Source organism: Typopeltis vanoorti, chromosome 10 (assembly GCF_054136105.1).
Source record: "Typopeltis vanoorti isolate ZY-2024b chromosome 10, IOZ_Tvanoo_1.0, whole genome shotgun sequence".
In the NCBI taxonomy this organism is placed as follows: Eukaryota; Metazoa; Arthropoda; class Arachnida; order Uropygi; family Thelyphonidae; genus Typopeltis; species Typopeltis vanoorti.
Window position 1 is genome coordinate 38,467,706 of NC_143558.1, and position 15,486 is coordinate 38,483,191.

Consider the following 15,486-nt stretch of genomic DNA (forward strand, 5'->3'; position numbering starts at 1 on the left):
ACCTTCCGTTTAGTGATCTCATCCATCCTGTTCATATTAGAAATGTTAATTCTTGATCACAAAGATTAATGAAAATTAACTATATTACATCATATTAACTATATTAACTTTATTATGTTAGATGACAAACTGGCCTACAGATCTAATTAAAAAGTTAAAATCTATGCATCCTCCAACTCCTAGACTATACGGCATTCCAAAAGTACATAAGGATGGCTCCCCATTATGACCAATAGTGGATGGAATCAACTCTCCAACGTATTTACTGTCAAAATATCTAGCTAAAATTCTACAACATATCCATAATTCAGATACTTATATTAAAAACTCTCAACATTTTATAGAAAAATTAAAAAACATCTCTATCTCTGAAATTGATATACTTGCCAGCCTTGATGTCACTTTCCTGTTTACCAACATTCCAGTGGTTGAAGTTATCAGCATCTTAGACAATTTATTCCCACAAGATGTCTCTTCATTGTTTAGCCACTGTCTATCTTCTAGCTATTTCGTATGGAAGAAAACAATTTACACACAATTAACCGGATTGGCCATGGGCAGCCCCTCTCACCCTCTTGTGCTGACTTATTTATGGAAGATCTCAGATTAATCCAAAACTTAAGGCATAGTTCAGATTTGTTGATGACATCTTTATCAAACTGTTTAAACTAAACATATTTGGTCGTTTATAATTAAAATATAATTTTATTTAATGCTGACCATAAAAACAAACTTATATTATAGCCTACCAGTTTCGCCAGCAGCCTGTCTGGCTTTTTCAAGGCGTTTATGAAAAGACATAAAAACTAGTAAATGCAAATTGAAAGGAACATAAAAAAATGTTGTAAACCAACTGGTAGCTAAGGTTACACACGTTCACATGACAGAGAGGACTTATTGTTCTTATTCATTATCACGCATGCGTGTTTGTTGTAAACGTGTAATGTGATTACTGGCTAGCTGTAGTTCAGCTTAAGAGAGAAGATAAGGTTTTTCCACGAACTGTTTAGAATTACACCCTGATTTCTGTTGAGATTTCCGCAGGTTATTGACACTATTGTGGCTTCCTTGAATAAACGATGTCTGTAGTCGTCATCGAGATATGGCATGGAGCTGTTTTACCACTCTATCGTGTGGTTAAACATATACAGAAATGATGTACTAAGCCGGAAGAGATACTTGTTGTGGTTTACATCAGCGCTTCCCAAACTGTGGGCTGTGGCCCCCTTGGGGCCGTAGGTTTTGTTGAGGGGGGCCGTGAAATAATGAAAACAAATTTAAAATGTTTTAAGACTAAGTATATTTTTTTTATTTTAAAACAAACATATTTAACTTTTATTATTTCTTTTTTATTATTTTTTATATTTTAATGGAAAAATTCACGCATTGGTGTTGGTTCACAAACTTTGCTTCCTGCGTATTTCGGCGCTTAACGAATATTAGTAAATATTGCTTATTCATATGTTTCATTTCAAAGCAGTGGTTAATTGTATTTACTTTGAATGTTCTCCAGGGAAGTTCCAAATCTTTCTGTCCCTTTCATAACGCGTTCGTAATCAGGGACTGTTGATATTGACTTTATGTACATATCAAAACTCGTTTTACATTATCACTGTCATCCGAGCTAGTTTTCTGTTACCAATAAAAGTTTTGCATATACTTCACACATGAAAAAAAGCTTAAACAAGTTCATGTGGGGATATAGTAACTCACTTGCAGTGGTAAACAACACGCCCTCCCTAAGAGCCACTATACTGCAGAGGCAATAAAAATAAGTACTTTTATTTTACTTAAATTAAGGGGATATTAAATCCCACATAGTTTTAAAACCGATAAAGAAACTCAAAGATTGGAATCAGAGAGTTTCTTGCCGAATATAGTAAACTATAAAGTATCGGCGACACTAGCGTTAGCCAATGCAAGTGATCCTAGTACGTAGTACAATACCGGGCAACTCGTTGCAAAGGTGGAGGAAGTTCAGATCGCTATTCTTAGGTATTTTCCATAATGTAAAAACACATTTCCTAGGAAATGTATGCTGTTATTAAATTATGGAGGGAGGCCACTACCCAGACCGGTTTCAGCCTTTTTTGAGGCTTCATCAGTGAGTAGCTAGACCTAATACCAAAGTGTATAGCGAAAAGAACTTATGTACTCTGCGAACGAGTTTTCCAAACAGGTGTAACCATTAAGTTACTTAAGTATAAAGAGCTAATAAGCTTCATTTCGGCAATGAAAACATTACTTAAATTAAGGGGATATTAAATCCCACATAGTTTTAAAACCGAATAAGAAACTCAAAGATTGGAATCAGAGAGTTTCTTGCCGAATATAGTAAACTATAAGGTATCGGCGACACTAGCGTTAGCCAATGCAAGTGATCCTAGTACGTAGTACAATACCGGGCAACTCGTTGCAAAGGTGGAGGAAGTTCAGATCATTTAAGTAATGTTTTCATTGCCGAAATGAAGCTTATTAGCTCTTTATACTTAAGTAACTTAATGGTTGCACCTGTTTGGAAAACTCGTTCGCAGAGTACATAAGTTCTTTTCGCTATACACTTTGGTATTAGGTCTAGCTACTCACTGATGAAGCCTCAAAAAAGGCTGAAACTGGTCTGGGTAGTGACCTCCCTCCATAATGTAATAACAGCAAACATTTCCTAGGAAATGTGTTTTTACATTATGGAAAATAAGAATAGCTATCTGAACTTCCTCCACCTTTGCAACGAGTTGCCCGGTATTGTACTACGTACTAGGATCACTTGCATTGGCTAACGCTAGTGTCGCCGATACTTTATAGTTTACTATATTCGGCAAGAAACTCTCTGATTCCAATCTTTGAGTTTCTTATTCGGCTTTAAAACTATGTGGGATTTAATATCCCCTTAATTTAAGTAATGTTTTCATTGCCGAAATGAAGCTTATTAGCTCTTTATACTTAAGTACTTTTATTATGCCAGTGAATAAGGTATGAGGGGTCTGTGTAATATATTTCTCAACAAATAGTGCAATTAGAGACAACTGGGATAAAAACACACTAATTAATGAATCACATGTCCCCTCATACAGAAACTATGCTGTATAGACTGAAACAAAACCATATGTTGCATGGGCAAACACAGTATCTAACTAAAAACTATTGTTATTAATTAGATGTATGTGTTTGCCCATGCAACATATGGTTTTGTTGATCAAATAATATCACCACTTACCGATTTCCCAAGGCAGCAATAAAATTAAACCGAACGCGTTAAAATTCGTAAAAGTGTTAAAACTAAGTAATATATATATATATAATGAATGTTATGGCATTTTCACATATGGAATTCGGTTGAAGAGAGTTAGCATTTCAACTCAATTGTCAGCTATGCTTTTACCTTTCGGTTGCGCGATCTTTTGTTAATACCGCACCAATCATATGCACGTTTTAATAACCAGACTGCCTTTGCTGTCTGTTTCGCATTAGGCTTAATTACCGTAAAAGGAGAAAAGTCACAAAAGTGAAAAATGTTCCTGGTCCGGGGATTTCCTTATTCAGGTAATATTCACTAATTTCATGTTATCAGTCTGTGGTGTGCCAGTATCGGTAAGTGGTGATATTATTTGATCTATTCTATGTTAAAAAATTTAACCCTGAGATGGATAAGTGGTCGATAAAAAATAAAAAAAAAATCCCGCGAACAATCAGAAGAAGCAGAAACAGACTGAAAAAAAAAAAAGGAGAGTATTTCATATTTTACCAGAACAGACCGTATCGTCTTCAGAACCAAACGGTAAGAGGCAAAAAATGTAATATATGCATTTGATTTTTGCAATATTCGCTGTGTATATTTTGTATTGAATATAAATACAATAAATATTATAATAATATATCTCTATTAATTTTTTTTCGAGGTGGGCCGTGAAATATTTTAATTTTTGCAAAGGGGGCCCTGACATCCAGAAGTTTGGGAAGCACTGGTTTACATCACCAACATGTTCTTTTTGTCTGATTTCTAAACTCCGTGAAGTTTGTCCTGTGTAGGCAAGACCACAGGAGCAGGGAATGTAATATACTCCTGGATATTTGTAGAAGGTATTTTATCTTTTGGGGATCCTAAAACTTGTCTGATGCTGGTGGTTGGTTTAAAGACCACTCTGATGTTGTAGGCTCTTATATTATTGCTATTTGATAAGAAATTGACTTGATGAAAGGGATCACTACAGTAGAAATGTGCTGGGAGTGTGATTCTTCTTGTCTGGGGTTGTCACTGTATAGATGACAAACTGGCCTACAGATCTAATTAAAAAGTTAAAATCTATGCATCCTCTAACTCCCAGACTATACGGCATTCCAAAAGTACATAAGGATGGCTCCCCATTATGCCCAATAGTGGATTTAATCAACTCTCCAAAAATCTAATAGCTCACATGATATTTTGACATCTTTATCATTTGGAACCACAAAAAGGAAGAGCTATTAGATTACCTAAACAAAATCAATATGTTCCACCATACTATCCCATTCACACCAGATCTTAAAAAGGTCTCCTAGACATCATAATAAAGAAAAAAGAAAATAACAGTGTCAACTTATCAGTTTATAGAAAACCAACAAATACTGGACGTTATCTAAACTTTAGCTCATCACACCACATCTCCCAAAAAACTCAGCATTATTCATATGCTAAATAAAAGAGCCATGCAATTCACCACAGACCATAATTTATTATTATTATTCAGGCCTCCATGGAGTCGAAAGACTCATCGTGGGAAGTCCTTCCTAAGAACATAAAGTCTGTCAAGACTCATCGAGGGGAGATCCCCCCCCCCCTAAGAAACACAAAGTCTATCATACCACTCCTTAAACTCATTGACCGTTCTCGCTCTCAACACTCCATCAGACAATGCATTCCACGGTTCAACCACCCTCCACGCAAAGAAATCACTCCTCACCCTCTTGCTCACAGTTTCCTTTCGTAACTTCCAGGGATGGCCTCTTGTCATCACTCCTTCCCGCTGTTCAACCAAGCGAAAGAACTCCCCAGTGTCAACCCTGTAACCACCTCTCAACAGTTTAAAAGTCTCAATCATATCACCTCTCCTTCTTCTATCCACCAAACTCTGCAGTCCACATTCCCTCAGCCGATCCTCGTAACTATCCTTGTACAGTCCTAAAACCATCTTTGTCATCTGTCTTTGTATCCTTTCCACAGTTAATTTATCCCCTTCAAATCCTGGAGACCAAATCTGAGAACAATAGTCCAAGTGTGGTATGATCAGAGACTTATACAACGGAATGATAACCCTCTTATCTCTGCAGGTCAGTGTCCTTCTCATAATTGCAGCAATCCTCTGTGTTACCTTCACCACCTTTGCAATATGTCCCCTAAACTTCAGGTTTCTATCAACCATCAACCCCAGATCTCTTGTCTCCTCTACTTCCTCCAGCATAACTCCTCCCATAGAGTATGCAGCATCCCATCGATGTTTCCCAAACCTCAAGACCTTACATTTTGCTGCATTAAACTGACACCCCCATTCATTTGCCCATCTATCTAGCTTATTCAAATCCTCTTGCAGGGTTACCACATCTGCACTATTACTAATAATCCTTCCTAGCTTCACATCATCTGCAAACAACTGAATATCCCCTTGCAATCCACTGGCAATGTCATTGATATAAAGGTTAAACAATATAGGTCCTAGTACTGAGCCCCGTGGTATCCCACTTGTAACCCTCTGCCTCCTTGAAACTGCTTCACCATACACAACTCTCTGATACCTATCAGACAGCCAATCCTGAATCCAGTTGACCAATCTGACATCCAGACCCATGTGCTGCAACTTAAATATCAGCTTATCATGTGGCACCCTGTCAAATGCCTTTGCTAAGTGTAAGAAAATTGCAGTATATGCCTTTCCCTCATCTAATGTTCTTGTAACTTTATTATAAAAGGCTAGCATATTGCTAAAACAAGAGTGCCCTTTCCAAAATCCATGTTGTCTCTCACAGATAACATTACCCTCATCTGCCCAATGTTGTATACGGTCCCTCACTACTTTCTCCAAGATCTTAACAACTACTGATGACACACAGACTGGCCTATAATTAGACACTTCCAGTCTGTTACCACCCTTATGCAATGGCACTATCTTACCTTCCTTCCCTTTCCTGGGCACCTTTGCCGAAGCCCGACTTTCATTAAAAAGCCAGGTTAAAGGCACTGTCAGTTCCCTGGCACATTCTCTCAAAACTCGTGGTGAAATACCATCCAGTCCCAAAGCTTTACTGACATCCAGAGTACTCAGTATCTGAAACATACTCTCCTCCTGTACCTCTAAACTTCAAACCAGCCCTATCCCTCTAGCATTAAAACTGACTCCTCTAGAATGAAATACTCCAATAAAGTGTTCATTGAACAATTCCACTGTGTCCTCTGCATCAGTCACTCTATTCCCATTTTTATCCCACAATATCATTCTTCAACAGTCATTTCTCCTCCTACTGGCCACATAGCTAAAAAATTCCCTAGGATTTTCTTTGGCTCTTAGGGCCAATCTCCTCTCATATTCCAGTTTCGCTTTCCGTACCACACTAGTCACTCTTCTGGCCTGTGTCTTATATTCTTCATGCATCCTCTCTTCACCTGTCTCCTTATATCTCTTCCATAGCCTCTTTTTCGCATGCAGTTCCTGTTTAATATTGTTTGTCATCCACTTTACTCCAAATTATGTCCTCTTCTTCACTCGTGGTATACAACTTACCATTGCTGCTAACAAATATTCTTTCACAATTTCCCACGCACTAATGATATCCCGGCCTTCCAATTCCTTCCTCCATGAAACTTCCCGAAGTTGACGTCTAAGACTATTATAATCACCTGTTTTATAATTCCACATAAGTTCCCGTCTCTTTGATACTCCTGCATGTCTATTCGTTTTCCAAGTCAAAACCATATGGTCACTCTCTCCAACTGGTGGGAGAGATGTCATCTCAGTTATTATCAACTCTTCTGATGCTATAACCAAATCCAAAACTCTTGAACCTCTTGTTCCCTCTGTTACATGTTGCCTAAGACATTTGTCCCTCAAGAATTCTAGAAATTCCATTCCCCTATTGCTACATGCATCTTCCTCTCTCCAATTTATACTACTGTGGTTAAAATCCCCCATAACCATCATTCTTCTTGCACTTGCCAAACTTAGCTGTGTAAACATCTCCTGGTCCCTATCCTCTGTGCTCCTGGTCTGTAGCAACACCCCACTAAATATCCTGATCTACAATGTTCTATAATGATCTATAAGATCTATACTGATCTATACCTGATCTATAATGATCTACAAGAAGAATTAAATAAAATATCAATCAATCTACTTTTAAATGGCTACCTTAGAGGACTTGTTAACAAGATTCTCTTCTCTGATATACCACAAAGACAATGTGATGACACCCAATATATAACTACTATAACTATTCCATACGTTGGTGCCATCTCTAAAAAACTAGCTCGCATCCTAAAACCACACAATATTAAAGTGACCTTCAAGCCAGTTGAAACTATCCAGAAATTTCTAAGATCACCAAAAGATTTCAATCCTTTCTACAAACATGCAGGAGTTTATAACATCCCTTGTTCCTGTGGTCTAATTTACATTGGTCAGACATCTAGAAGCTTCAAAGTGAGACAAAAGGAACACATCAGCTATGTTAGAAACAACAGACAAGATATTTCTGGCCTTTCTTCCCATTTTTCCACAACCAACCACATTATTGAATGGAATAAAAGTCTTATACCATATATAGAAGAAAACTACTGTTCCAGAATCTTCAAAGAAGCTGCTACAGTTGCCTGTTTCACAAATAACCTCAACAGGAACCAAGGTTTAATCCTACCAGATATATGGAAGACTTTAATTAGATCAATAAAAACACGAGAAATGAAATTCAGTGCTAACTACAAAATGCATCTCAACAAGTAAATCATTTATTCCGCAACACACGTATTGCTTCACGTGCACTACTGTTTTGTTATTGAAATAGAATTGTCAGTTAACATTTAGCTTGTCATTTTTGTTTCTTTGCTTTCCTGATTGTACTCCTGATGAAGCTGACAGCACAAGCCGGCGAAACTAGTTGGTAATTAAATTAGTTATTTACCCACACTTGACCAATATCTAAATAATAGTTAATTTTCATTAATCTTTGTGGTCAAGAATTAACAATTTCTAAGCATAAGCGTTATTTATTTTATTTATTTACTTATTTATTTTTTTGCAGGGAAATAAAAGCTCTGCAGCAAATTGACCATGAAAATGTAAGTTGACTCTAAACCTATTAATTAACAAAATATAAGTTTCTAAAATATCTTTTTAACTTTAAAAAACACAGATACAATACCACTGATCAGTTTATGAAGCTCTTATTGACTTATTGAGACTTGACATTAAAAAAAAAAAAAAAATCGGAGATCTTGGATGAGTACAGTTTTTGCATGGTTGAGTAGGATTTTGCATAATTTGCCAAGCACTGCTCATAACAAGTATTATACAGTCTTGATATCATTTTTGTTATCCATTTTGTACACAACTCTGCTATCTTTCAGAAAGTCAGTTACCAATGCATACTATTAACATACTAGACCATAGTATAGGTTTACAAAAACCTTGCAAAAATAACAGAGTAACCCACTCACTATCTTCCCACCTTTCTGCTGCACTATCCCTAACATCAATCTCAAATCTCTTCTCTTGCTACACAATTCATGCAACCTCTTAGGTCATTCGTACAATTAATTTTACTATCATCTCCTCTACATTTCCTCCACAATTTCTGTTGTTCCACCTGGCAAGCACTCCTCTGGCACTTTACTCTGAACATCCAGAATCATCGAATCTCCATACATGATACTCTGAACAGATTCACTTCATTTTTCTCTTGATGGCATGAAGTTAGCTACTAGCTTGTCATGTAGCAGTCTATTAAAAGCCTTTGAAAAATTCAAGTACACCACTGTATATGCATTTCCTTTAGTGAGGGAATTTGTCACCTTGTTGTATTATGAAGCAGATTGCTGAAACATGACCTCACCCGAACAAATCCATGCTAACCATATAAAGAATACTGCTATTATCAACCCACTTACCAATCTTAGTTCTCACCAACTTCTCTAATAATTAACAACAATCTCAGACACACAGATTGGCCTATAATTTGTAGTCGTAGTCTTATGGCCTATAATTAGTCCCTTTGGGAAGTGGAAAAATTTTTCCCACCTTCCATTCCTTTGGGATTTGCCCTGTTGCAAGGCTCATGTTAAATAATTGTGCCTAAGGTGCCATTAATGCCATAGAGCATTCCCTTAAAATGTGGCAATATACTGTCAAATCCTATTGCCTTATTAACATCAACTTTACTTAATTCCTCATATATTTCCTACTCATTCACTATCAGTCCCTCATCTGCCATATACCCTCTGCACTTCACCTTCTCCTGATGTTGCCTTCATGAGGATGAAATATATTGATAAAAAAGATCATCGAATAATTCAATTATATCCTCCACATTGGTTACCAATCTGCTAGCATCATCCTTCCATGGTCCTTTTTCCTTCTACTTGCCACATATCGAAAAAACTCACTAGGATTTTTCTTACCTTGATTAACTAATTTCTCCTCATACTGCACCTCATACTTGCTGCCTTTACAAACCGAACTACCTTCCTGGCTCTTTGTGCTCTTCATGCAACTGATAATTACTAACATTCATCTTATGTTACTCCATAGTGCCTTCTTCTTCCAGATTTCATGTTTAATCTCTTCATTCATCGATTTTACTCCTACCTTGTTTAACCTTTTCACCTTTGGAATACACTCACAAATTGCTGCTATTAAATAGCTCTTGAGCAATGTGCATGCAGCTGTAATATTTTTTTATTTACTTCTGTTTGCACAAATTTTTGTTTTTTTGTTATTAATTTTAATTTAGACTCGACTGCATCTTGTTAACCTTATACGTGCTACTACTCCGGCTCCTTATGCCTCATTTACCTTGGTTCTACTTTACTCTTAATATAACCCTATTCTACTTAACAAATATCTCTCAGTTAACCCTTATTAATCTTATCCTATGTTCCTACTGCAAGTAAACAGACCTTTAGCCTTTAGTCAATCTACAAAAACAGGTCACCTAATTTCTCACACTTCTCAATCAGAAAAATTTATTTGATTTTACGACTGCGCCATTCTAATTGAATTTTATATAAGTCTGAGAATGTAGGGAAGGAACAATGGCAAGTTCATAATTAGATTACATATATTCATGCAGATAATCATGGCAGATCTGTATCTAATTGGCACACAGATTCGCTAATTTTTTAGAGATGGTGCATGCAAGTGATCAGGCAAGGTTGTTATCATTCAATAATATTTTATTTTTAACTGGTAAGGGACTACAATTCATATACCTAAAGGGAGAAAATAATTCTCTCAGCCTATCTATACCTAATAGGTACAACATACAATTGACTATTTTACATATAACATTCACTTAACCTCACCACAGTGCTAAACTATCTGCAGTAAATGTGCAGCTGTCCCCTGAGTAACAAGCTAAACTAAATACTTCAATTATATATACAATTATACAATCAATTCACCCATACATAACCATATCACAATTTCTAACATTTCACTTCTAACTTCTAACATTACACATGCTAATTCTGATTATACTTTTCGTAAACATTAACAAAACGAGCTCACTTACAGTACTCTTTTACGGGGGCGAATGGTCTTGAAATTCACTCTTGCTCTTGTTATCATTCAGGGTGTGAGAGGTGTGATTGAAGTCTGATTAGCAGAATAATGAATTACTGACCATTTAAAATTGTATATTTAGAAATTTATTTACATTTAATTATACAAATACAACATTTATTTTACAAATGATATTCTGTCTTTTTCAATTTAGTTACTTGGATACAAATTCTACCCTATGGTTCTTCTTTATGAACTGATCAATAACATCATCATAAAAAGTTGGTTGTAACTTAATTTTCCCAAGCAACACGCACACTTGTAAAGGCTGGCTGAAGCTCACTGACTAGAGCTACGTTGACTGCGTATGGCCCGTGTTTAAGCAACACGGGCCATACGCAGTCAACATATATATATACGATGTGAAATGGTATATATAGACGATGTGAAATGGCTATGCACGCGCATGAAATCACAGTGCTGCAGCAAGGACCCAGAAGCTCCTACAACCGAGCGAGCCAAGATAGCTTTGACTAGATGAGCAAGTATCGGCCTTCAATACACAATGCAAAGCCCATTTATTGCCACGCAAACATTTCTGTCTACAAAAATAAAAGCCTAAATACAATGCTTATAAATGCATGCATTTATTAACAAATAAATATTACTTCTTTCTCAATTAATGAGCTTCCACAGCAAGCATGGAGAATTCGCCCCTGCTCTTTTACATTATCAGTCCAGTCAATTGAACAAAGCTTCAATATGGATAGCTTGACTGTGCGTCTTCATCCTTAGTTACGATTGTCGCTTAGACAATGTTGTAGTTTTTGCTATGGAGACTGTCCGTTACAGTCGGGATGATTTCCCATCTATACTACCACTTCAATTCCTCATCAGGTTACTGGGAAGGATCTGCCAAAGTCTCTGTTACATCTGCAGGTAGTCGCATTCTCCTGGCACTTCCATACATCCTAACAGGAGCTCTCCTGATTACAGCCTCACCTCCGCATACCTGGAACTGGGTTCCCCGAAATAGGGAAAAACTAAGAGTTGTGACCTTCTGTCCCGTCTTAGTTCTCTTAAATATCTTTTCCAATCCTTTGTTCCAATGATACAGTATCCGGGATTACCCGTCAGCACGATGACATCACTTCGTCCCCCTCCTTTCAAGTATCTCTGTCTTGTGTGCTTATTTATTATTTGCAAGACTTTGCAACGCCCTTATTAGATAAAGGACAGCCTGAAATGTTAATGACAGTTTTTGAGGAGTCATTCTGGTTATTAATTGGCATATTTTTCTTATTTAATAGAGATTGAAACTTTTGTATGTGATGCTGTTTAACTGACATAAAAACTTCATTTGCTGAGTTTGAAGAACTCTTGTAAACAGTATCGAATTCTTCAACAGGTAATATTTTAGATAATTTGGTCATAATAGAATCAGTATTATGATTGATGAAAAATAATTGTTTCTTTGTCTCTTGGATTTGATTAATTAGTAATGAAAAACTCACATGCCTATAAATGAGACGTGCTTGATAGAGAGCAGTGATAGAGACCCAGCTCAATCATAAATCAATTAACTTAGCAGCTTCTTGGGCAAAGTTTATTTCTGTGATGAAGAAACAGTAACAAGGCTAAAAGTTCATCATAATTTTCCTCCAAGACTGTATGGCCTTCCTAAATTACATAAAGATAATGTGCCATTAAGACCTATTGTGAACTGCATAGGATGTCTGATTTATAAACTCTCAAAATACCTATCTAATCTTATCTCTGCATTTACAGGAAACTCTGCTTCTTTCATAAAAAATTCAATAGATTTTTAGAATAAAATTTGGATTATCCTTGCCAGCCACAGCTCTTCTAGTAAGTTTTGATCTAGTCTCACTCTTTACAAATATCCCTCTAACAATTATTAAGCGCCTCCGTAGCGCAATTGGAAGAACGACGGTACATTGCGCCCTTCGATTGGAATAGGCCTAAGTTCGATTCTCGTCGCGATGGGAGGAATCTTTATCTGGTCGATTTCAATCGAAGGTGAGTTAGCCGATCTCATATGGAGGTAGCAGGGTTTTTTTCTCCCGGAAACTCGGGTTTTTCATCCCGCATACATACAAATCGGCCCTTCAGAACACACGCAATTTACAGACAAAAATTACTAGTTGTGGTGGTGTTGGAAGTGGGCGGTAGATGGCGTTGATGGAGATGATTCGTAGTAGAGGTTAGGTGTAGAGAGAATTGTAGATGTCCTCCCACGATGAGTCTTCGGACTCCTTGGAGGTATCAGGAATAATAATAATAATAATAATAATAAAATATGATTGAATTACTTCATAATGACTTTCTTCCTGATATTATAAAATTATTCGACTTTGTCATTAATTCAGGATGTTTCAACTGCCAGAACAAATTATATGAGGGGGACTGAAAAGTTCTGATGAACACCTACAACAAAAATGATATTAAAGCAACTGATATAACCACAAGAAAGAACATATCTTAAAACCCTTTAACCCCCCCATGTTTCATTAAATTGTAATAATTTGTTCTTTTTCTTTTAGGATTTATAAGAAGAGTTGCTTTAATATCATTTTTGTTCTAGGTGTTTATCAGAACTTTTCAATACCTACCTCATACAAACAGATAGTGTGGGATCATCCATTTCTCCAACTGTAGCTAATTACTCTATGAAACATTTTGAGCAGCATATTTTGGACATATTTTCACCTAAACCATCGATTTGGTATAGCTATGTTGATGATGTTTTTGCTATATGGAACTTCTCGCTGTCCAATTTTCATGAATTTCTTGAATAAATTAAACCAAAAAATACAAGAATCAAATTTTCCTGGAAGTAGAAGATAATAATTTTTTTCCTTTTCTGGATGTTCTCATTCTACTTCAATCAAATTTTAGTCTACTGTTCTCACTATATTGAAAACCAATTCATATTGGTAAATACATTCATTCTAACTCACATCATCACCTTTGTCAGAAATATGGTGTAGTCAAATTTCTAATTACACAGAGCTCATAAAATATGTTCTATAGATTTTCTTCTAAACAAAGAACTGTCTGTTATCAGAGCTATGTTTATTTCTAATGGTTGTAATACAAAAAAAAAAAACTATCAATAAAGTAATCAGTAATTATGGCCTTTGTCTTAACCTACCTCAAGAAGAAGTTACCAGAATTTGTATTTGTATATTAAAGTACTTTCAGAAAAAATAGCTTAATACCTTCCTTATCTCTCTCTCTCTCTCTCCCAAAGACAAATATTCTCCTCTTTCTTGGACAGAAATTGGACAGACTAGTTGTTCTGCACAAATTCGTCTTGAAGAACATCAGGAATATATTTCACTTAAAGAACCTAGTAAATCATTTTTATCAAGCCACACGTTATCTACAGCAAGGTTTCTCAAACTTTTTCTATGCTGGAACACTTCACAAATCCTGAATTTTTCATGGAACACCTTGGTTATTTTGTAATGTATTAATTAATAATTAATTGGTAATTTAGCTGATTTTTATTATTAATTAATAATTGATAATTAGTTGTTAATTAATAATTAATTAAACATCAATTAGTTTGATTTAATTAAAGCTTCAGTAAACCATCATTAAATTAATTTGTGCTGATTTTCATTGACATATCCTATTCTGATCACCAAATATATTTATAATATTATTATAAGTACTTACGACTGAATGCAGACTTTTTCTCCTGTGTGCTCGTAGTTTTCCCCTCCTTTTGTACATCCTGTAGATCGCTTTGTAGGCTTGAGGTGGATGACTCATTATCTGTTCCGTCACAAACACCTTCAATAAGAGATTTCTTAATACCAAAATTAAACAAAGTCCCTTGTCTCTTATTCATATTAGAATTTAAATCTGTATTCCTATTACTTTTAAAAAAATCATGGCACTCCGGTTTCAGAACAAGCACTTACACATTGCAATATGAACGTGCGAAGAAAGTATTCAGTATTACTAGATTTGAGAACCGGAAAGAGACTACCTTGATCTTCAATTTCAGTGGAAAAATTTTCTTTATACTTCCTTGCTGATTGGTCACTGACATTTGCAACACAGATGTTATTTCATTTAGTTTTGAGAACACGCCGCCCATTGTTGTAATCTGCTTGCAGGCAATTTTTATGGTCGGTCATAAACGGCAGTATTCTCTTTCCCGATTGTTGAAAGATTTCGATGTGTGAAAATTAATGATAATTCGTGAATATTTCCATGTTTAAAAATATGGCACTTGGTTACTGACATTTGCTACACAGAAGTCATTTCCTTCAGTTTTGAGAACAGCGGTTACACCGCCCATTGTCATAATCCACTTGCAGGCAATTTTTATGACCTGTCATAAACAGCGGTATTCCCTTTCCCAAATGTTGAAAGGTGCCAATGTGTGAAAATTAACAATACACAGATGTTACAGATGTTATTAGGCATTCTGGATCTGAGCTTTTCGACATATTCACAAATATTATTCTCCTCAGAATATTTCCACCATAAAATATTTATTCATGAAAAATGCTTAGAAAACTAAAATGACAAATTTCAGAACTTCTCGCGGAACACCTATTCACCTTCCAGGGAATACTAGTGTTCCGCGGAACACAGTTTGAGAAACCCTGATCTATAGAACACAGGATTCAGTGGAATATAACCAAAGTATTACATGAAAGTTTTCTTCTGGAACGATTGTTCGAAGAAAGCTGTGAAGTACACATTC

The 15,486-nt window shown here is 36.0% G+C and overlaps 1 protein-coding gene across 9 annotated transcripts in view; it reads left to right on the forward strand.

The window, feature by feature from the left end:
* The window catches only part of LOC150102349 (cyclin-dependent kinase 20-like), a 162,187-nt gene that overhangs the window by 45,613 nt on the left and 101,088 nt on the right, over positions 1-15,486 (forward strand). For all 9 annotated transcript variants that reach the window (XM_090399289.1, XM_090399288.1, XM_090399290.1 and 6 more), the window contains one exon: positions 8,263-8,299. In XM_090399289.1, coding sequence (XP_090255415.1) covers positions 8,263-8,299 — 37 coding nt within the window. The remainder of the gene's footprint in view (positions 1-8,262; positions 8,300-15,486) is intronic.